Source organism: Myxine glutinosa, chromosome 12 (assembly GCF_964187855.1).
Source record: "Myxine glutinosa chromosome 12, kmMyxGlut1.1, whole genome shotgun sequence".
In the NCBI taxonomy this organism is placed as follows: Eukaryota; Metazoa; Chordata; class Myxini; order Myxiniformes; family Myxinidae; genus Myxine; species Myxine glutinosa.
The window spans coordinates 25,458,502-25,483,228 of NC_136272.1; the positions used below are offsets into that span (position 1 = coordinate 25,458,502).

The 24,727-nt window shown below is 45.1% G+C and overlaps 1 protein-coding gene across 1 annotated transcript in view; it reads left to right on the plus strand.

Annotated features, from left to right (window-relative positions):
- PTGES3 (prostaglandin E synthase 3) overlaps positions 1 to 24,727 on the plus strand; it is a 37,115-nt gene that overhangs the window by 11,700 nt on the left and 688 nt on the right. The window contains exons 4-7 of the mRNA XM_068133005.2: positions 15,096 to 15,194; positions 15,577 to 15,666; positions 17,713 to 17,769; positions 18,428 to 18,452. Of these exons, the coding sequence (XP_067989106.1) occupies positions 15,096 to 15,194; positions 15,577 to 15,666; positions 17,713 to 17,769; positions 18,428 to 18,452 (271 nt within the window). The remainder of the gene's footprint in view (positions 1 to 15,095; positions 15,195 to 15,576; positions 15,667 to 17,712; positions 17,770 to 18,427; positions 18,453 to 24,727) is intronic.

A 24,727-nucleotide genomic window follows, 5' to 3' on the forward strand; every position in this document is an offset into this window, starting at 1 on the left:
CAAGTATATTGATCGGTCTGTTCTGTTATTCTGTCTGTCTTTGTTTGTTTGTATGTCAATCACCGAAAGCTGACATTTTTTGCTCCATTCTTCACGAAACTTAACCTTACCACCTGGGAGAGGTAGTGATGAGCTGGAAGCCTCTTGGTTTTTGAGGTCAAAAGGTCAAGGTCACTTAAACAGTCAATTTTCTTCAGATACACTTGATGTGTGTATGTGTATGTGTGTATATATGTGTATATATATATATATGTGTATATATATATATATGTGTATATATATATATGTATATATATATATATATATATATGTGTATATATATATATATGTGTGTATATATATATATATATATGTATATATATATATATATGTATATATATATATATATATATATATATATATATATATATATATATTTATTTATATATATATATATATATATTGTTACGGACGCGGTTTAGATGTTATTTTGACCGAGCGGGGGTGTATTACCGCGACCTAACAGTTATTCCCCGACTAGACCCCGATTCCACCCAGACGTTGACCAAATCGCGCTATGCTAAATCAAGGATGGAAAGGACACAACGACTGGGATAGATGAAACGACGCAAGGGGTACAGTTCTCAAGACCTCCGGAGGAGGATATAATTACAGTGGTGGAGAAAAGGGGTAGATTACAAGGTAGTGAGGTAAAGACACAGAAGAGATAGGCACTTAATTACAGTCTTATCTTATCCCAGACAGACCACAGACAAACGGAACAAGGCTGACTTACACAGGGATTGATGGCAGGGAAGGACAGGTAGTTCGATAGCACAAGGTGCACCTTGGCTCGGGGACAGGATCAAGCACGGTCCAAGAGATGCAGGGAGGCCTCACAGCGCTCGGAGGGTACGTCTTGCTTGCTCCAAGCTCAGCGCGCATCTAACGTCACCTCCCTCTTCCTGCGCATGCTCAGCGGGGAGTGACACGCCCTCGGCTGGTTGGCTCCGCCCCAGATGGGACCGGTCCGCCGCTTCCATTGGGTGTGGGGGTTACCGGGCTCCGCCCTTGACGAGGAGCTGATGACAGGGAGCCCCTATTTGGTAACCCCGTCGAGCACATGTTCGATGGCGGCTCGTTGGGAAGGCCTCATGCCCTCCCAACACCCCCTACCAACCAAGCCGGAGTGAGGACGCGCACTCCCTGTGCACGCCGCCGCCGTTGCTGTTGTTGTTGCTGAACCGTGAGGAAGAGCTGCGGGGAGGTATTGGGAGGTCCTAAACTTCCTAACGGTGCCATACAATCACATTCTGGTGCAACAAAGGGTCAGAATTAATGGAAACGAGTCCTTAACTGACATAGACTAAGAATAACTAGCAAGATGTCCTATAGTTGTCTACGTGAGATGCGGTGGACCTGGATGCGACATTTAATGGGGGAAATAGGGGGAGGTCGGGTCTACAGAGTGTTGTTTACAGAAAATGGGACTAGGGAATGGGGGATTGGGGATAGTTGGGAAGTATTGAGGAAATAGGGGAATATTTACAAGCGGATATGGATGGATGCAAATCCCATATCCGCAACATTGCACCCTTCTCTACCTCGGGGCGTCCCGACCCGATAAATTTTTACCTACTTTAGTGTGGCACTCAGATGTAGTTCCCTCTACTATTAACTCAACCCTGAGTGCGACAGTTTTACAGATGGTCACAAATGAGTAAATATGTCCTCCTGCGACGTTGCACCCTTCTCCTAACAGAAACACACCCACAGGACAACCGAATCGCGGAAAGCATCCTCAAACTAAACATACAGCCGGTAGGGAGCATCATTTATACAAGACTGATATTTACACTACGATCCAGGACCTGTTCTTTGAGGAACACATGCAGATGTTTTGCATAGGGAGAGCACGCATGCCAGCATCGATACACCAACCCATGAGTGCCCTGTGGCCCTACGGCCTTTAATAATGCGCAGAGCACCCCGTCCAAGCACCAAAAGCACCACCCCATACGCACAGTCAGCACCATCCGGTGCACCAATAAAGTGTTCAATAACAATGCACAATCAAGTGTCCATGGTCACCGGTGGTGTCGCAGCCGGCCGATGTTCTGCCGCTGGTCTTGCCTTCATGGAGTGCACTTGGCCTTCTGGCTTCTTTAGAAATAAAGAAAGGCGCCAACCGCGTCCATTTCTGAATTGTGGCGTCAGGGGGCCAACTAAAAGTGGTTCACCTGTATGGCATAGGTGCCACGTTGACCCAGAGGTCCATCAACGGGTGGTGCTTGCCCGCAAAAGAACTGCGGTCCATGGTGGGCGGCCACAAAAATTGCGGTCCATATGGTGTATCGATCCAGGCAGCAAGCAGCGGAAGTACAGGCCCACAACTGCGGAGCCAGCACCTCTCTCTCCTCTCTCTCTGCCCCAAAGCCAGATCCTCGGAGGTGGGAGACAAAAGAAGACAAGTGAGTAAGGTGGTAAGGGCGCAAAAGTGCATGCAATTCAAGGTAATGCACACTGGGGGGCACATGGGAAACAGGTGAGACAGGTACGTTCCTACCGTACGCCCCCCCCCCCCACCAGGTAACCTACATTGCCCCTCCCTTACCCCTTACTGTATCCACAAAACACAACACTACCCATAAACATCTACTTTACACATCAACAAACGTCCCTACTGTCTTCCCCGTTCCTCCCATAAACCAAATTCGTCTTCTCTCCCTCCTAACCAATCAAATTTGCCATTTCCAACTCTCATCAACATTTGCCATCTCCAACTCAACATCAAAATTTGCCATCACCAATTCATCATCAGTCCCTCCTAAGGAGGGAGAGATGGAATCACCCCAATGTCTCATCCACGTCGTGATGCGTCTCACAAATCCACACAGCAATTCTCCTTTCCTGCAACACAGAACAAAGGAACACAGGTGTGGAGTCATCATCACCACCTCAGGAAAGTGGCTGCGTATGGTGCGACAGGTTCATCAATCCTAACTATTTCCTAAATGACTTTAACAACTTTACATTACCCGGGGTCTTTCTCCTGCCAAACCATTGGCCCTCATTACTCTATGTGGTTCGAAGAACCAAAATCCCATTGACCATCTGTGGTGCACACCATCAATTTGGGTCTCACTCCCCGATTCAACACTCTGTGCCCCCGCACAATTTCGGTGGCTGGGTCGTGTGACGCTCCCAGCTGGTCCGCCCACCTGCACACCTCCACCACTGTTGTTGCCTACCGAGCTCACCTGCTCCTCCCCCTAACCTAACTAACTGGGGAAGGCCCTCTCGCACTCTCACCCCCTCAGTGCCCTCTCTGGCACGGGCTGCCCGATCCACACCCGGGATCCTCAGGCACCCACTGACACTAACGGCTCCCAGAGCCCACCTGCGGCCTCACCTGGCCGACATCTAACAGTGGCGGAGTGCCCAACCATTCACACTCATACTAACAGGCCACACGACCAGCCAATTTCACCACACCAATGCACCCATCCACAATACCATTCTGCAACCGCACCACAAATGCCAATATCCAACCACAATTTACCTATACCTTCTAACTATTCTTTAAACTACCCTCCCCGGGTACTCGTGAAAAGGGGTCCACTCTTCCCCCATCCACACCTTCGCACCATGCACCCCACTCCGTACCACTTACTCCAACTCTCTCCACACCACTCATTCTCTGCTCCATATATTCCACACACCTGTACTTGCACACCTGTGCTCTCATACTTGGTGCCGCCTGCACCCTTCTCTCCCCCAAGCGCATTCGCGCTGATCCACAACACTCACTACTCACCATGACACTCATCCGTAATGCTCTCTCATTCATCACTTGTACACTCACACACACCTCGGAGCATTACCTCACCGATGCCTCATTTGAAGCTGCTCACCAGCACTTCCATTCACACTGCATCATCTACTCTGTCTACTCCCTTCTAAAACTCGCGCTCCTCCGTCTTCCCTTACACTCAGCGCTCCCACATCATTATCATCCACTCTAATCTACCTGCGTCCCCTCTACAGGTATCCTTGTCACTAACTAACCTTAATGTTACCTAATGTCATCTTCGCTAGATCCCTACACACAATATCCTAACCGACCCGGGCTAGTTTTCACTGCCATACACCCCATAATCTATAGCGCATCTGCCCCCTATTTGTGAGGGATGACAGAGTTGCCATCCCACCACATCGGGCATCTCCCACTACCAATTTTGCACATCAAATTTCAACAAATCAAAAATTTGCCAATCACTACCCATCATCTGCCAATCATTACTGCCAATCCTTTGCCAATCATCAAATTTTGTTTTTCTAATTTCGGGGCCAAAACACTATCCTCGTCATTACAGTCTACTTACTAATGCCTCTCGGTGCGCCAATTCACTTCTAAAGCTCGGCTTCGTACAGCCAAGCCATGAATGCGGGTTGTTTGGTGCCAGCGGCTGGATACGTCCCGCATTCGGTGCAGGGAAGGAGGTTTACCCGGGCCGAGGTCCCACGCACCATCTCGGCACGGAGCCATCCCATGGCCCGATCTCGACCTGCCGGAATGCCTCAACAAAAAGTGGTCGCCATGACGACCCTTCCTATCGGGCTGCCCGCTCCGCCTGGTGGAGCACGGACGCGGCCGTTCAAAGCGAGGCCCAGCGTGGATCGCGTACGGCGGTCCTTTCGAACCCGCCGTGGCTCGGATCCCCGCTGGTTCTCGCGGCACGCGAAGCCCGGCACGCACCGAGGGCCCGATTCGGCTATAAGTCGCTCTAACCGCTAACCCGGTTACCGTCGATGCCTCACCTGCATGCTTACACGCATACGCTACCCCTTTCTTGCTCATACATCCAGCCGTTTCCCTGCTCTTGGTCATTGCACCTTCTCTTACACACCCAGGTACACTCATTCCACTCACAGACTTGGTCACACACCTGACCACCGAACACCTTGGCACACATTCGTCGCTCGCACACCTCACCAACACACCTCTTCGCGCCCCCTCCTCGGTCACCTCCTCTGTGACAATCACAGGTGTACTCTCACTCGCACACCCAACCACATGCCTCAAGACCAATTCCAGCGTGCATTCCCACACACGCTCGACCATTCCAGGTGTGCATCCTTCCATTCCAGGTGTACATCCTCTCTCACCTGCCACCACCAACTCACGCTCCGTGTCACTCTTACTACTTCCACCACCACTCTTGACAGCGCACTCACCCTTACTCTCGACAGCGCACTCTTTCCTCATGCACCTGTCCGTTACACACCTTTCTCGCGCACACTCTCCCGTTACACCCTCTGTAACACTCACCACAGGTGTACACTCTTCCTTACTTTTGACAGCGCACTCTTTCCTCATGCACCCCAGAGTCTGACTTTCTGGCACACCTCCTTTTTCGCACACCAGACCTGTCGCACACTTCACCAACGGCCTCTCACGAACACCCGGGTCCATCTCGACCCCCAAGCTTATTAAATCACCTGGCGCATCATACGCACGACCATATTGGTCACCACTTACACCGGGTCCTCTTTCTCTTCGCTTCTCCTCCATCACCTGCGAATTCCTCATCCGGTTAATGAGCACATCATCACGATCCGAACACAGACTTTGGACCAATTCTTTTACTTCCTCCTTTATCTCTTTTTTATCCTCTCTCCGTCGCTTCTTAATTTCGCTCAACCCTTCTTCCACTTCTTCTAATTTCTGCTTCACCTCCTTCATCTCCTCGTGCGCCCCCTTAAGTTCTTCCTCTAACTCCACCTTATTTTTTTCTATGTGCTCCCGCACCTCCCGCTCTTTAACCTCCATCACCTCTACCACCTTGTTCATTTTCCTCGTCAGGTCCTCATGTACCGTCTGACACTCTTTTTTAATTACCCCTACGTCCTTTTTCATCTCCTTCTGTGTCGATTTTAAACCCTCTATTACCGCTGTGTTCTTCTTTACCTGGTCCCCCAACTCCTTTTGTCCCACTGTCAGTTGTTCTACTCCCAGCGTCAACTCCTCTATACCACCTTGCAATTTTACAGTCCCCTTTCTCACCTCCTTCTCCATGCGCTCCTTACAGTGCCTCACCTCCTCGCGCACTCCTCCGACCTCCTCACTCACACCTCTTCTGCTCTCCTCTCCCATCACTTGCATCTCCTGCCCAGATGCCACCCTCATCTGCTCCATTTCCTCCCTGTGAGCATCCAATTTAGTTTCTACCCCTATTCTGACCCCCTCTATCTGCTGCCCCATTTTTTTAACTTCCCTTTCCGCTTGGTCCCTCATGTCCCTCAATTTGCCTTCCATACTGTTTTCTAACCCCTCTAACCCCTTTTTCATCCCTTCCATTTGATTCTCTTGAGCGGCCATTCTGTTTTCTACCCCCGTTAACCCCTCCTGTATTTCCCCTAATCTATTGTCTAATCCCTCTATTCTACTCCCTAACCCTCCGATCTGGGCCCCCATGTCATTCCTTAAACCCCCGATCTGGTTTCCCATGTCATCCCTTAAACCCCCGATCTGGTTTCCCATGTCATCCCTCAATTTCTCGCTATTGGACCCCATCCTTTGTTCTAACCGTTCCCCCATTTCTCCCATTTTGCCCCCCATTCTGCCCCCCAATCGCTCACTATCAGCCCTCATTTGCTCACTCTGAGCATCCATCCGGTTCCCCATTACCCCCATCATTCTGCTTTCCATTTCTTCGCTATTCTTGTCCATAAGGGCCTTCATTTGTATAAAAAAAAGGTTCACATCCACCAACGGCGCTGCTACGGTCGCGGGCGCGGTCGCCGTAGCCATGTGCGAGGCGCCCTTTTGCGCGCCCGTAACCTCTTGCGCGAGGACGCCATTTTGCGAACCTGCCGCCCTCACTGCTTCGCTCTCCTGATGTCCCTCAATTTGGTCCTGGATCGACCCTGCCTCACTCTCCTCTACCGGAACCCAGCCGTCTTGATCTCCCATAGCGCGACTTTCAAAATTCGGGTTTTTTTTGTAAAACAAAATCAAATTTCGGTTACTTGTAATTTTGAGCGCGTTAAGCGCGCTTCGGGTCCGTATCTCACTCCCGACACCAATTGTTACGGACGCGGTTTAGATGTTATTTTGACCGAGCGGGGGTGTATTACCGCGACCTAACAGTTATTCCCCGACTAGACCCCGATTCCACCCAGACGTTGACCAAATCGCGCTATGCTAAATCAATGATGGAAAGGACACAACGACTGGGATAGATGAAACGACGCAAGGGGTACAGTTCTCAAGACCTCCGGAGGAGGATATAATTACAGTGGTGGAGAAAAGGGGTAGATTACAAGGTAGTGAGGTAAAGACACAGAAGAGATAGGCACTTAATTACAGTCTTATCTTATCCCAGACAGACCACAGACAAACGGAACAAGGCTGACTTACACAGGGATTGATGGCAGGGAAGGACAGGTAGTTCGATAGCACAAGGTGCACCTTGGCTCGGGGACAGGATCAAGCATGGTCCAAGAGATGCAGGGAGGCCTCACAGCGCTCGGAGGGTACGTCTTGCTTGCTCCAAGCTCAGCGCGCATCTAACGTCACCTCCCTCTTCCTGCGCATGCTCAGCGGGGAGTGACACGCCCTCGGCTGGTTGGCTCCGCCCCAGATGGGACCGGTCCGCCGCTTCCATTGGGTGCGGGGGTTACCGGGCTCCGCCCTTGACGAGGAGCTGACGATAGGGAGCCCCTATTTGGTAACCCCGTCGAGCACACATGTTCGATGGCGGCTCGTTGGGAAGGCCTCATGCCCTCCCAACACCCCCTACCAACCAAGCCGGAGTGAGGACGCGCACTCCCTGTGCACGCCGCCGCCGTTGCTGTTGTTGTTGTTGCTGAACCGTGAGGAAGAGCTGCGGGGAGGTATTGGGAGGTCCTAAACTTCCTAACGGTGCCATACAATCACATTCTGGTGCAACGAAGGGTCAGAATTAATGGAAACGAGTCCTTAACTGACATAGAATAAGAATAACTAGCAAGATGTCCTATAGTTGTCTATGTGAGATGCGGTGGACCTGGATGCGACATTTAATGGGGGAAATAGGGGGAGGTCGGGTCTACAGAGTGTTGTTTACAGAAAATGGGACTAGGGGATTGGGGATAGTTGGGAAGTATTGAGGAAATAGGGGAATATTTACAAGCGGATATGGATGGATGCAAATCCCATATCCGCAACAATATATATATATATATATACATACACACATACATATACATATACATACATATACGTAGTGTGTTCAAAAAGTATCCGACCTTTATTTTTCGTGCGTAAAAAAATAAGAAGCTAGGGAGGCGTTGATTGGTGCACGTATGTAGGCGATCCTAATGCACACGCGTGAATTTTTTCCCACCTGCAGAAGCTGTCATTCGACGGCAGACCGCCGATGAGTGAGGACATGTAAGTGAGCGCCGTCGGATTTTCGTTTTTGACAAAATGACGGAAAAACTTGAACGCTACTGCATCAAATTTTGTGATTTTTGGCCTCGGGGATGTTGGATGCTTCCATTGTGATGACTGCAACTTGGTTTCTGGGTCGTACCCATAAACCCAGGACTCATCGCCAGTGATCACTGTGTTGAGGAAGCTGGGATCGCTGTTCACAGTCTCCAGCATGTCCTGTGCGATCTCCAAACGGAGTTGCTTCTGCTCAATCGTTCGCAGCTTTGGTACGAACTTCGCTGAGATTCTCCTGAAGCCCAAATCCTCCTTCATAATGGAATGAACGGTGTTGAATCTTGCGGATCGTTTCCACTTGGGAATCGCCAAGCTTTACACAAAATTTGATGCAGTAGCGTTGTTCAAGTTTTTCCATCATTTTGTCAAAAACGAAAATCCGACGGCACTCACTTTCATGTCCTCACTCATCGGCGGTCTGCCGTCGAATGACAGCTTCTGCAGGTGGGAAAAAATTCACGCGTGTGCATTAGGATCGCCTACATATGTGCACCAATCAACGCCTCCCTAGCTTCATTTGTTTACGCACGAAAAATAAAGGTCGGATACTTTTTGAACACAGTAGTATATATATATATATATATATATATATATATATATATATATATATATATATATATATATATATATATATATTGTTGCGGAACCCGACGTCGGCCTATGGTTCCCCTTCGAGGGGGGATTAAGCCCCTCGTCTGTTACTGACCGACGTGGTCCCGGGGGTATGACGCCACGCCCGATCGGCGCTGGATAGGGTTTTAGGCCCACAAGTCCTATGACATAAATACCAGCGCTTCCCGGTACGCGAAGGAACACCCCCCGCTCACGGCCGCAGCGTAATGGATGTTGCGCCGAGCGAAGCGAACCGCGGCGTGAGCCGTTTACCAAGACTAGACCCGATCCTGAAACGTTGGCCAAATCGTGCCACAGATATTCAATGAGGGAAAAGACAAAGACGACACGGATGTGAAGAAGAGGAAGACGAAGGCAAAAAGGTTTGAACTACGACTATTATTTATTACTATTTACAGGACCAAAAGAAACCAAGGAAGAAGGATAGATAATAAAATAATGACAGAAGGAATCAAGGAGACACAGTGAAATGCTAGCTTATCTACACAGGCTTAACTTATACCCCAAGACAGAACAAACAAAGACGGACTCACACAAATGGGGAATTTGCAGGCAGGAATGATTGGAAGGAGGAATGGGAAGGTTCAGCTGGGGCAGATGGTTCGGGCTTGATCCCGCACGGGACGTCGGGCTGGACCTCGACGGCCACCGATGCCACCGCAATCTGGCTCCCGCTGGGTAACGGGTCGAAGCTGCCTGGTGGAGCCAAAACTGCCTGTGGAGCCAACTTCTGGTGGAGCCAACTTCTTAACGGGCGCAACTCTCCATGGGGATCCCTTCCTCTGCCTTTACCAAGCTCGTCTGGACTCTTCTCTCAAACGCAACCACCTTGGACTCCCACTCATCACTCATCTCAAAGGCTTCCGCGCGCGCTTATATCTCCCTCGGGCGATCAAGCCGCCGGCCTCCAGGACACGCCCATCGGTGAGGTCGCCTCGGCCCTGATTGGTGGGCACGGGCTCTCTGGCTCCACCCTTGATGACGATCGGCGGGCCACGCCCTGGATTCGGCGGCTCCTCCCCCTTCTTCTCCGAGCCCACCTCGTGGCTAATGGAGTCGCGGTGAAAACCGCCCAGCAGCTGCGGCGAATGCAGTTGGCAATCGAGGCTTTGGGAATGGGGCTTTGGGAATAAAAGGGGATCTATCTATTTGAATTCGGTGCAATGGAGTGTCAATTAATGGAAGACAAAGCCTTAGCCTAATACACAGAATAAGGAAATAACTACCAACAAGCAGGGAATCTATGATTGGCTAAACGTGATTGTATATGACCTAACTACGGGACGCCCTTTGACCTTTATACACAACAATTGGAGGAAGGAGGGTGCACAATAAAACAATAAAAAAAACACAATTCTCATATCCACAACAATATATATATATATATATATATATATATATATATATATATATATATATATATATCAGTCACTATGCGACCTTCATATCATCAGTGGAGAACCGCCAGCAAGGTGTCCCATACAGCTGCTGCTGCACCTTGCTGGGAGCGATAAGCACCGCCTGCCACGCGGTGACGTTATCTCTGGTATCCACTCATCATATGGAGTCCCAACAAGCCCCAACAAGGGCGAAACCAGGTCGGTAACTGTGAGTTTTGCATGCACTTGTGACAGTATCTGTATTTATAATCCGTAATGACGCACTGCTAGATGGTTCCTCTGGAACTTTGCAGGCAAGGCGGACGTGCATGGCGATGACGTCATGTTGTCCGCTCATTAGGTTGGAGAACCAGATTACAGATACCATTATATATATATATATATATATATATATATATATATATATATATATATATATATATATATATATATATATATATATATATATATATATATACATACATATGTATATATATATATATATATATATATATATATATATATATATATATATATATATATATATATATATATAATATTATATATATATATATATATATAATATTATATATATATATATATATATATAATATTATATATATATATATATATATATATATAATATTATATATATATATATATATATAATATTATATATATATTTTTATATATAATATTATATATATATATATATATATAATATTATATATATATATATATATATATATATAATATTATATATATATATATATATAATATTATATATATATATATATATATATAATATTATATATATATATATATATATATAATATTATATATATATATATATATATAATATTATATATATATATATACACTGTATATAAAATCTAAAGATGTGGGTGGACGTCGAACCCTCGTCGAGGTGAAGCCTTGGTCGACCCATATGAGTATGTCTAATTATTTACTATCTGAATGCGACTTGGGCCATGAGTACGTCTATTAATTACATCTAATAACTAGATGGTATTCATAGAATACTTACCCTGCGCAGTAAACTTAGTGTGAGCCAACTCTTCTGTTTTGAACGTTTCTTTTTTCTTTTTCTTTTTGATCCAATATCCCTGCTCATCGTAAGAGGCGACCAAGGGTTGGCGTCAGGAAGGGCATCCGGCCATAAAAACATTGCCTCAAACAGGGAACCATGATTGTCATGGGGCCCGCAAGGCTAACCCCCGCTCTAGCGGGGAAAATGCCTTAAAACTATCATTCATTCATATATATATTGTTGCGGAACCCGACGTCGGCCTCGGTTCCCGTTATCGAGGGGGGATTAAGGCCCTCGTCTGTTACTGACCGACGTGGTCCCGGGGGTATGACGCCACGCCCGGTCGGCGCTGGGTAGGGTTTTAGGCCCACAAGTCCTATGACCTAAATACCAGTGCTTCCCGGTATGCGAAGGAACACCCCACGCTCACGGCCGCAGCGTCATGGATGTTGCGCCGAGCGAAGCGAACTGCGGCGTGAGCTGTTTACCAAGACTAGACCCGATTCCTTAAACGTTGGCCAAATCGTGCCACCGGTATTCAATTGGGAAATTACCAAAACGACAAGGATGTGAAGAAGAGGAAGACGAAGGCAAAAGGGTTGGAAATGCTACTATATTTATTACTATTATTTACAGGACCAAAATAACCAAGGAAGAAGGAAAGATAATAAAATAAAGACAGAAGGAATCAAGGAGACACAGTGCAACGCTAGCTTACCTACAGTCTTAATTAATACCCCAGGACAAGACAAAGACAGACTACAAGCACACTTACACGGGGGATGATGACAGGAACGGCAGGTGGTGTATGGCTGGAGGGAGAGGAAGGCACGGAGCTGGCTGGAGCTTGACCCCGCACGGGACGTCGGGCTGGACCTCGACGGCCACCGATATCTGGCTCCCGTGGGGTAACGGGTCGGAGCTGCCTGGTGGAGCCAACGCTGCCTGGTGGAGTCAAAGCTGCGTGGTACTGCTCTTGCTTGCTCTCAGGACTTTCTCTCAACGCTTGCTCTCATGGATCTCTTTCAATGCTTGCTCTCAGGGCTCCTCTCTTACGCGTCTCCCATCTCTCTCTGAAGCTCGTCTCTGGTGGGGGCCTCGTGGTGCGGGTTATATAGGCCACACCCTTCAACCTTTTCGAACCTCCCGATCGCTCTTCCTCCACCCTCTCAAGCCAAACCCCTTTGGCTGGGTTGGTTGAGCGGGGCCGACTCACTCCTCCCCTCTATGACGAGGTGGAGACACGCCTTTCTTCTCCGAGCCGGAGCACATGGCAATGGCGGCGAATGCAGTTGGCAATCGAGGCTTTAGGAGAATGTGAAAGGAATCTACTCTATTTGAATTCGGTGCAATGGAGTGTCAATTAATGGAAGACACAGCCTTAACCTACATAGAATAAGGAAATAAACTACCAACAAGGAGGAAATCTATGATTGGCTAAGGTGATTGTATATGACCTAACTAAGGGACGCCCTTTTGACCTTTATACACAACTGGAGGAAGGAGGGTGATATTTTACCATTTACTACACAATAAAAAAACACAATTCTCATATCCACAACAATATATATTCATGGCTGCCAGACCATGTGAGCGATGACATCATAAATTTATATTCTCTAATATAATTGTTGCATAGATCATGCTCAATAAATTTCAAACTGATCAGACTAAGCGTTGTCCCTGTCGAATCATGACGTCATAATTATGGCACCAATGACGTCATCGTTAACAACACCTATTCCCCATATGGAGTTATTTACAATGAGCCACGTTTCAATTTTTTTCCATAGAGTGGTTTTGGAGATATAGAGGTGCAACGTTTTTCGGTTTTTCCAAGATGGCTCCTGTAACACATGACCTATGGCGTAATGATTTATCATTAAAATATTCTAAAGGAGGAGGTGCTCCTATGATGAAAATTTAGTGCCCATCAGACCAACAGTTGCTGAATTTTTTAAAATAATGATCGGATGGATAAGTGTTATATTTGTCGAATTATAATGTCATAACTCATAACGAAGGCACCGATGACATCATTAACATATCTTATTCCCCATGGGGAGTAGTTGACAATGAGCCAGGTCTCAATTTTTTCCATGGAGTGGTTTCAGAGATATAGAGGTGCGAGGTTTTTCCAAGATGGCGCCTTGGTGCCCAAGATGGTGCCAAGATTACCAAGAAGGCACATGTGACCTATGATATCATAATTATCATTCTTAAAATTCCACAGGAGGAGCTGCTCATATTCTGAAAATTTCGTGCCAATCGGACGAACAGTTTTGGAGGCCAGCTTGGAAATGTGGTTTTCCCAGGAAAGATCATGGCTGATAGTGAGACCCAAAAGCTTGAGTGACAGAACTTATTTGAGAGGATTGTTGAGAAAGTAGATGGGAGGGTTATCCAGACGGTCTTTTTGGAGAGACAAAGTGAGAGTGTGAGATTTGTCAGGATTGAAGGTCTTGTTTGACCAGCTTGTAATATTACCCAGGTCTGCAGAGAATGAAGAGGCTGCTGCCTGCCGATCTGAGGGATGAGAGATGAAGCGGCAGAGAGTGAAGTCATCAGTAAAATGACAAATAGGATTTGCTTGAGAGTCGGAGAGATCATTGATGGAGATTAGAAAAAGCACAGGGCCCAGAACACTGCCTTGAGGAACTCCAGCCTCGACGGGAAGAGGAGATGAGAGAATTCCATTTAGAGCCACATGTTGACTAGGAGAGGAAGTCTGCGAGCAATGCATGGAGGTTACCATAAGAGGAGAGTTTGGTGTGCAGAGTGGGCTGCCAGACCATATCGAAGGCACAAGATATGTCGAGGGAGACGGCTCTGATTTTCTGTTCTTAAGTGATTCTTCACCATTGAGTGATAGGGCCAAAAACGATACACAGTCATGAGACAAGCGAGAAGGTTGACACGTCATAATTGATATGTTATGCAAAGGGTATGAACACTGAAGTGGCCAAGGGCCATCCACATTTGTCGGAGGGGATACGGGAGTTCAAAGTGGATCGGTGTATACTGTATAACCTTCCTGCAGAGGATGAATTTTATAACTCAAAAATAAATAATGATTATTTACCTTGCCCAAGAGAAATGAATGAAGGAGAAACTGAAGTTCATGAAACAAATGACTTCAGGAAATGTTGAAGAGGGCAACAAGGCACTTTAAGTGGTAGTTCAATTTCTTTACAAATCCCATGTGTCCTCACCCTACCCCTCATTCCTCCCCACATCCCTTTTATCCAACTCTCCCTTTGTTTTGTCCTTCAACCCTGCTGTTGGTGTTTCCCCCCACACTCTCTACTGTTCCCTTTGTTCTGTTGCATCCTAATTCATTCAGTGTGATAGCCAGCTCTTCCACGAGTCTTAACGTCGTATACCAAATTTAAAAAAAATCAAATAATTAACTAAATATTTCATATTCTAAAATCCAAACATTTCTGTAATCCCAATATTCTTCGGTCACAATAAATTTTGATTTGAGAGTTTTCACTGTACTGTATATGCTTTGTTATGCCTGCTTTCCCATGTATTATGTGTATTTTCTCCCTCCTAGGAAAGCAACTACCACCGCACCGATCGTTCTGTACATTGCGTCATGAGGAAAGGAAGTGCAGGCATGGCGTGGCCACGACTTACCAAAGAAAAGTCCAAGGTACTGTCACTAATTGGTAAGGCCCAACTGCCTCTTATCAGTACGTCGTCCTTTCACCTCTAACCTCGCTCTTCAATGAGCCAAGATCCTGTATTGAAAAAAAAAAGGTACAAGGTTCATCAAACGAGGAGAAACATTTACTATTTTAATCTTTTCTCAAGTAAGCAGCTCTGTATAAATTATTTGAAGTTCACTTTAGTCTGAGTGAAATTACATTTATACGAAAGATTGAGGTGATCAAGCAAGAATGCTTTTATGAGGTTGAGCTTTGCCATTTTAGAATGAGCTTTGCCAAGTTTGATTTTGTGAAATTGGTAAAAAAAGAAAAAATTGAACCTATTTCTGATGATACTGTTATAAACCCACCTTCTTGCCCCCACAGCTTTTGTGGCTGAGTGTGGATTTCACAAACTGGTTGGACTGGGAAGATGCTTCAGACAACGAATTTTCAAATTATGATGAATTTTCTAGTGTGAGTGTTGATCACCTATGTAAGTGTTACCTATTACCTACGTAGCATGCTTGGTCAGGGTTGCCCAGGTAGCTCAGATGGCAGAGCACTGGTATGGTTTTTCCAGAGGACCTGGGTTCGATTCCTGGTCTGGGCATGTAATTTTCCCACATATATCAATTTAATTATTTAATCTTGTTCATTAATCTAACTTACGTTGGTTATCGAAGGTGGACGGAGGTTATGTTTTCACCCCTGTCTGTGAGCTTGTGAAGTGAACATCCGGATCCTAATGTTATAACTAGCCCATCCCCCTGTACAGTGGGAGATGGTAACAAACTTTTATTATGAGAATATGGAGAAAATAATTAAACATTGGGTTTAAATGTGAAAGGGCAAAGTCATAGTAACTATAAATAGCCTTATTAGTCCAGCAAATCATATCACGCATTAAGCATGTGACTGGGTTTTTTCGCCTTGAAGATGAGTTCCAGGAATGTGGTTGCTAGGGTGAAAGCCGATTACATGGAGACCCCCCTCCCTGAAAAGTGTTTTCTTTTTTGGCAGGTAAAATGATCAAAATTGTTCATGGCTTCTTCTGTAACTTCTTTTTTTTGATAACCTTCAAGTTTGAACAAGAAAATAGTTATTACAATCTACACATGACTGAATACATTCTTCTCCCCACCTCCCCCTTCTTATTAGTCCCCTACCGGTGTACACCGGAGGGGACTATAGGTTTGCACGCCGTCCCTCCGTCCGTCAGTCCGTCACGCAAAGAACAGTTTTCCGGACTTTTTTTCTAAACGCTTAATGCTAATGATTTCAAACTTGGTACATGGTTTCCTCATGATAAGTTACAGGTCAGGTTCGAACTTCACGACGTTTCGATCATTTTTAACAAAGTTATGGCACTTTGAACTTTGGAAATTCTGATAATTCTGATGACCCTTAACTCAGTGCCATTTAAAGTTTTAATTTCCTTTACAAACCAATTTCTCTGCAATAATAGGACCGATTGAGATAAAATTTTCACCATATGATGGACTCGGTCTGTAGAATATTTTAATGGTAATTATGACGTCACGTGGTTCGGCCGCCATATTGTTTTTCGTGAAAACACGAAAACCCCTTTTTCTCTGCAACGGCTGAACAGATCGAGGCCAAACTTTGCAGGCAGAATCGCATACCCATGACGAACAAAAAAGTCAGCGAGCATGACGTCATGCGTCACATGGTTTCAGAGTTATGACGTTTTTAAGCATGAACCTTTAAAACCGAGCCCCTCCCTCATTTTTGATCCAATCGAGGGGAAACTTCACAAATCTGTTCAGCATATCAGTCTACTAAAATGTCCTTTTGGAATTTGCGATGGGGCACGTGGTTTGGCAGATATCGTTAATTAAACGAAAATATTTAAAAAATGGATATCTCTTGAATCGCCAGTACCTCAGACCGTGAGTTGGTAATAATTTATATAATTCACACAGTGCAATATGTGCAGGCCGCTGCACGGAGCGACCTCGCGGGCTTATCAACGAGGCGAGGCGTGACACACGTGTCTCAGCATACCTCAGATCAAGTTTGAAAACCAGCATCAACCGTGCATAAATTTGCATATTCGATCATTTTTGACAAAGTTATGGCACTTTGAACTTTGGTAGGGGACATGTATTTCAGCGCAACACTCAGAATGCTTGTTAGATTTTAAATTAGTTTTCCCTGCAACCGTTTCGGTGGATACCATAAAACGTTCAACATACCCTTGGATATATATTTTTTTAGCAAACTTGCATGATGATTGGCTGGAAAGTGCGGCCGGCGTTCCAAAAAGGTCTGTTTCCTGTAGGCATGGGTTGCAGGGTCTTTGACGTATCAGGAATAAATGGCCTTGGCCTCAATTTGCTCGGCTTCGGCTGAATAGTAGCAGGAATAGTTTAGCCGTTCCTGAGCAAATGCTGCTTGTACAATAAATCCTTGAGCACAAAATATGAATTGTACATTTAAACTTTTTATACAATTTTGTGAGTGAAACGTGTGCAAGGTAAATTTTCCGGATGTTTGCAGATGATGAACAAGATGGGATGTGATGAAGAACTACCGGAGTTGGATGGCTCTGATGAGGCATGTCTTTATCTTCTTCTCTTCACTTTTGTTTGCCTTTCACCACACACTCATCACAATAAATTACCGTTGTTCTCCCTGTCCCCTGTTCTCATCTTTTGAAGTAACTGACAAAGATGGTTGACTGTACGTACGTATATGAAATGAAAATGCCTGTTTCGGTTTCTGGTGCCAGTTGCGTTTGGATCTCCTGTCCAGTAGATCTTTTTTGAGGTTTGTTTGGAAACTTCTTTTTTTTTTTTAAACCAAGTGCCAACACATAATGGAATGCACTGATGATGTTCCTGTTTAAATTGCAGAAAGCTCTAAATCACTATATTTACCATTGGTAGTTGCTGATTAGCCCCGGGCAGTTCTGCTTGAACAGGCGAGGTACTGAGATAGCTGATTGATCTCCCGGGAGCAACCCAGAGATCCCTCATATCTCAGATGTTTTGCTCATACCTTCGTGAAGCCAGGCTGCACAGTCTTCCATTATGTTTTATTGCGTGTGGTGTGGTCTGGCAGAGGTTGCACGTGTTATCTGTGGTGTCATCGAGTCTGTTTTACTGTTGGTAGTTGTAATATTTGCTGTTAATGGTGACTAAGTCACTTCCATTGATTACATTTGCTTATGAAGGACTTTTGTAGATTTTACTATTGTCTCTCTCACCCACAGGAATCTTCAGACAGTGACAGCGAAAGTAAGTCTGCATTATCCAATTGAAAAATCTAATGTTGCTATTATTTGTGCCGTTTTTCTTTGGGGAATAAACTTGCATGCCGGTACATCCTTTTCTTTCTTGCATTACATCTGAAATAAATTAAAAACTTAGCGTGTCATAAGTTATCTCCCTCAAACGCCAAATTGCCTCCTTTATTTATTGTTTCAGCAAAAATACTGCATTATAAAATGATTACATTTTTAGACCTTGTTGTGACTTGTATGCTGTATGGTCTTCCTCATTTAATTATATGGGCATTATGCATCACTGGCAAGATATGGTGGCTTTGCCACCAACTATGCTATCATTGCACTTTATGCTATACAATGGCTTCCTCCGATAATTCCATCAATTTGGGCTGTGGCATGTTTAGTGGTGAAGTCCTGATTGACGAATTTGCTCGAGTTGCATCCTAACGTCCCCCACCCCAAATTCATACACCAAGTTAATTGGCCTCCACCTGTGTTAAACTGTGGTGATTCTGATTATTTCAGAATAAAATTGGCTGTTCCTGTAGGTTTCCTTTGCTAGGTAGTACATTTCACAGCAAAGACTCAATCATGAGCACCAAGGAGCTTTCAAAAGATCTCTGGGATAAAGTTGTGGAAAGGCACAGATCAGGAGATGGGTATAAAATATTTCAAAGGCCTTGAATATCCCTTGGAGTACAGTCAAGACAATCATTAAGAAGTGGAAGGCGTATGGTCCCACCAAGACGCTGTGAAGACCAGGCCGCCCCTCCAAACTAGATGACCAAGCAAGGAGGAGACTGATCAGAGAGGCCATCAAGAGGCCAATGCCAACTTTGAAAGAGCTACAGGCCTTAATGCCAAAGACCGGTCACTGGGTGCATGTGACAACAATATCCCAAGCTCTCCACAAATCTGTGACCTGTCGGCTAGGGTGGCAAGAAGGAAGCCATTACTCAAAACGGAGCCCACCTTGAGTCCCATTTGAGGTATGCAAAAAACACTCCAGAGATGCTGAAGCCATGTGGCAAAAAGGTTTTGTGGTTTGACAAAACCAGTTGGAACTTTTTGGTCTAAATATTCAAAATATTATGTTTGGTGCAAACCCAACACAGCACATCACCCAAAAAACACCATCCCTACTGTGAAACATGCTGGTGGCGGCATCATATTATGGGGATATTTCTCATCAACATGGACTGGGGCACTTGGCAGGATAGAAGGGAAAATGCATGGAGCAAAATACAGAAAAATCCAAGAGGAAAACCTGCTGCCCTCTGCAAGAAAGCTGAAAGAAGGAAGTTCACCTTTCAGCACGACACCCCAAAGCACACAGCCAAAGCTACACTAGATTGGCTAAGGAACAAAAAGATAAATGTCCTTGAGTGGCCCTGTCAGAGCTCTGACCTAAATCCAATTGAAAATCTGGATCATGACTTGAAGATTGCTGTCCATCAACGCTCCCCATGCAACTTGACTGAGCTTGAACAGTTTTGTACAGAAGAATGGGCAAATATTGCCCAATCAAGGTGTGCAAGTTGGTAGAGACCTATCCCAACAGCTCACAGCTGTAATTGCTGTCAAAGGTTCTTCCACCAGGTATTAACCCGGGAGGGTGTATACACTTATCCAACCAAGATATTCAAATTTTGTATTTTTAATTAATTTTCTGAAATTTGTCGTATTTATTTTTCACTTTGAAGTTGTGGGTTACAATGTGTAAATAAAGGTTGAAAAAGTCTGGTTTAATGCAATTTAATTCCAGGATATAAGGCAACAAAAGGTGTAACCTTTGAAAGGGGGTGTAAACCTTCTATAAGCACTGTATATTATTTTGTATATTGTATGGCTAGCTATATATTGGTATTGGTATAGGTATTGTTTGACTAGATATTGGTTTGGTATTACTTGGTCTTTTGAAAGAAAATAAACCTTGTCTGTTGCATAAAATATGATCATCAAAATAATCTTGGCGAAATTTACTTGGAAAACAATGCAAATGCATCCCTCTATCTTGGGATTGCACAGGTGAAGCCCTGAATCATCCATTTTGATGGCAGTGATATTGATACCGTTTCCCCAACCCCGTTGTTGCAGGGAACCTCGCCCCACAGCCTTTTGTTCTTCAATTGTGACATTTTCACCCACAATAAACAAAAATGCTCTTAGGTTAGGTTGGTATCGCTGATCTCTATACTAACTGGATAGGAGGGGAAGCTCATTTTTTTGAAGCCATTTGTCAGCCATCTTTGCTCTCCCATGAGTACTCAAAAGGAATGAATGGGATTGTTAGTAACTTCGGTGAATGCCACTTACTGATGACATGTGATTCCTCTTCTCCTTTGATCATGACCATCGCGTTTTTTTTACAACCGTGAGCTGCACACGATAACATTTCATAAATACTATATTAATTCTTTTTTCAACCCAGGAATGGAATAAAATCAAAGTGGGAAAGGAGAAAAATCAAGTAGGAAGGTGGATTTTTTTTTTGTAGCAAATATGCGCCTTGAAGCAAGTATTTGTATTGATGTAAACGGGATTTTCTGTGTTGTGGGAGAGGGAATATGGCGGATGGTGGGCTTCCGGTGGCTTCAGGACCGCTTGACCAATAAACGTTAGGGACCCTATCCAGTTAGTATAGAGGTCAGTGGTTGGTACGCAAAATAACTAGTGATGCCTGATTGCCTGTGGAAATATCACGTTCAAATACATACAAGTTAAAGGGGGAAAAAAGTGTACGAAAAGTGTCACAAAAAGTACAAACTAAAAAAGAGCATCGAAAGGTAAGGCTGTGGTAAATGATTTGTCACTAAAAAGGATGTGAAATTAAAACTAATTGCCACTAAAAATGTAAATTTTTAAAAATACGTCCTATGTTCTCATGTGAAATCATAGAAGCTTGGGAGAGAGGTCGGTCGTACTTGGGTTATTGCGAGTTTGATTTGGGGCAGTGCATAACCCCTTTTTCATTCTCGCCTGGCTGGACTAGAGTTAGATGGCCCCCCAGCACACAATAAACATGTGAAATTAAAAGCGTTTGTCACTGAAAAGGTTAATTTTTATTTATTTTATTTTTTAATGTCTTATTTTGTCACATGAAATCCAAGCATGGGGAGAGGGTGGTCGGACGTGGAAATTAATGGCAGGCATACAGGAACGTACGTACTTTTAAAATTGGCTAACCATGAAGAAAAAAATGGAGAATTAACAAATGGATATAAACTTGTCAAGGTCCATAACATGGGTGATGCATTGTCCGAACTTTGGACAATAGGCGAGCATGTAAATGATTTGCTCAAAATAACCCGACTCGGTATTTATTATATAATAGAAGAAAGAAGAAGAACCACATTTAGAGGCCATTTTTCCCTGCAGAGCAGGGGTTGGCCTTTTTTGGGCAGCGCGGTCCCCTTTTTGAAGCAATGTTTTACAGCCGGATGCCCTTCCTGCCGCCAACCCCGTTAGTCACCTCTTGCGACACACAGGGAATTACCAGTTAACTGGTACTAAATATGCCCACCTCGGAAGGATGACAGGCTGAGTCAACCCCCTGGCGTTAATTCAGCGATCGACCGGGATTCAAACCCAGGATCCTAGGATCCCAAGCCGGCACCCTAACCGCTAAGCCAACACCAGGCTTTCAGGCCAACACCAGGTATTTATTATATAATAGATGTACAGAATTGATACTGGTGACGCAACCTCTTAGGTTGAAGGATGAAACAGCATTGCCGACGTAGCCAAAGGTACACGGTTACTTGGGGGGGGGGGGGGGGGGGGGGGAGACTCACTGTCAGGATGTGAAGTAAGTACTCCTTACAGCTGTTGTGTTATAACTCCTAAGCTGATTCTTAAATAAGTTACAACTTGAATAATTTGTTTTTCTGTTGCTTTGATACTATTTCTCCCAGTTTTGATCATGTGTGGATGCTTAACTTTTGTCGGTGTTAGTTATTGGTGCAACAACCCCAAAAAACTAAATGTGATTGATTGTACGTCACGGCCTCCAATAGTGTTGATATAGTATTATCGAGTTGTCTGTATATAGGTGGGACCTCATGCCCTTTTCATACAAGGTGAACGATGCTGTCCTGAATACTGCTGTGCACAGCATCAACAGGTAGTTTCTGGTGTTGTCCCGACGTTATCAAATTCCTGTTTATCACAGCAATTTGATAAAGTAGGGACAACGACAACAAAATTCTCACGATTTCCTTCTCCTCATTAGTTTTAGCATCTTTATCTCCTCCTGCCTTCAGTAGGATTTGGTGCGAGACAGTATACTTTGTGGTGCGAACAGGAGAGGCGAACCAAAACCCGACCATCTCTCGACTGCCTTTCCCTCATATGCTTGGTTTCGATACAAAAATGAAGAAAATTGCAAAGTTTATTTTTAACATATTGACCTTGTATAATATGGCATTGTTACGTCGACTCCTAAGGCAGCCAGGAAGGCTGCAAAGAAAGAGGTAGCAAAGGCGCAGGAGGCATGTAGGAAAATGTTCGGAGAACGCTTGGATTCGGAAGAGGGTCAGAAAGCAGTATTCAGGATAGCGAAAGAAAGGTGTGATGTGATGGGGGTGAGTTGCTTTAAGGATGAAGTGGGACAAATCGTTGTCGACCCAGATGGAATTAAAGGAAGATGGAAAAGATATATGGAAATGCTGTTGAATACAGAGAATGAATGGGATGGCAACACAGAGAGTAACCCAGTTTTAGGACCGGCAGAGAAGATTACTGAGAAGGAAGTTGAGGAAGCGATAAAAGCAATGAAGGGTAGAAAAGCGGGAGGGCCGACGGGAGTTGTGGGAGATATGTTGAAGGCAGCAGGAAGTTGGGGTGTGAAAAGAATGACAGAGATCTGCAATCTGGTGGTGAAAGAAGGCCGCATTCCAGTGGATTGGGAACTGAGTACCCTCGTCCCTCTATACAAGGGGAAAGGTGACCCTCTGGAGTGTGGCTCGTACCGAGCGATAAAGTTATTGGAGCATGGAATGAAGGTATTGGAAAGGGTGTTGGAGAGGAGGATAAGGAAGAAAGTGAAGATCGACGAAATGCAGTTTGGATTTATGCCAGGAAGAGGAACGACAGTCGTGCTTTTCATTGTGAGGCAGTTGCAGGAGAAGTACATGGAGAAGAGGAAGAAGTTGTTTCTTGGGTTTGTTGATCTGGAGAAAGCATTCGATAGGGTTCCACGCAAAGTATTGACATGGGCATTGAGGAAGTTAGGAGTGGAGGAATGGTTGATCACAGAGAGTGGCAATGTGATGTGATGGCAATGTACAAAAGAGCGTGCGCAGCTGTAAGGACGAAGGACGGGAACAGTGGTGAGTTTGAGGTGAAGGTGGGAGTGCATCAGGGGTCGGTACTAAGTCCACGATTATTTGTAGCTGTGATGGAGGTGCTGGCTCAGAACGTAAAGGAGGGTTTACCGTGGGAGTTGTTGTATGCAGATGATCTGGTGTTGATTGCGGAAAGTAGATGGACTGAAGGAAAAGATGAACAAGTGGAAAGAATGTATGGAGACAAAAGGTCTGAAGGTGAATATCGGAAAGACGAAGGTGATGGCAAGTGGTAAAGCATGTGGTGAGGTGGAAAGAACTGGGAAGTGGCCCTGTGCTGTGTGAGAAGGGTGTCGGAGTGAACTCCATTCAATGTACAATGTGCCCTGAGTGGGTTCATCAAAAATGTAGTGGTCTGAGAGGGTCATTAACCAGTGTGGCAGCTACATTCAAATGTAAGGTGTGCACAGAGGGAGCTGCAAATGGAGGAAATGTTGAGTTGGATCTTGGAGACGGCGTGAAGCTGGAAGGTGTGAAAACATTTTGCTCCCTCGGAGACATGCTGAATGGAGAAGGTGGATCAGACTCGGCAACGGTTGCTAGAGTGAGATGTGCATGGAAGAAGTTTCGGGAACTGAGTGGCGTGCTGATGATGAGGGGAGTGTCGTTGAAGCTGAAGGGAAAGGGGTATGCTGCATGTGTGAGAAGTGTTATAATTTATGGGAGCGAGACATGGGTAATGAACGTAGAGCAGCAACGAAGGTTGGAAAGGGTGGAAATGTGAATGGTTCGACGGATGTGCGGAGTATCGTTGAGAGAGAGGAAGACAAATGATGAATTGCGAAAGATGATGGGAATCGAGCCTGTGATTGATGCTGTGAAGAGGAACAGGTTGAGATGGTTTGGTCATGTGTTGAGGAAGGATGAAAGTGACTGGTTGAGAAGAGTGATGGAAATGACTGTAGAAGGAAGTAGAGGACGGGGAAGACTGAGAAAGACT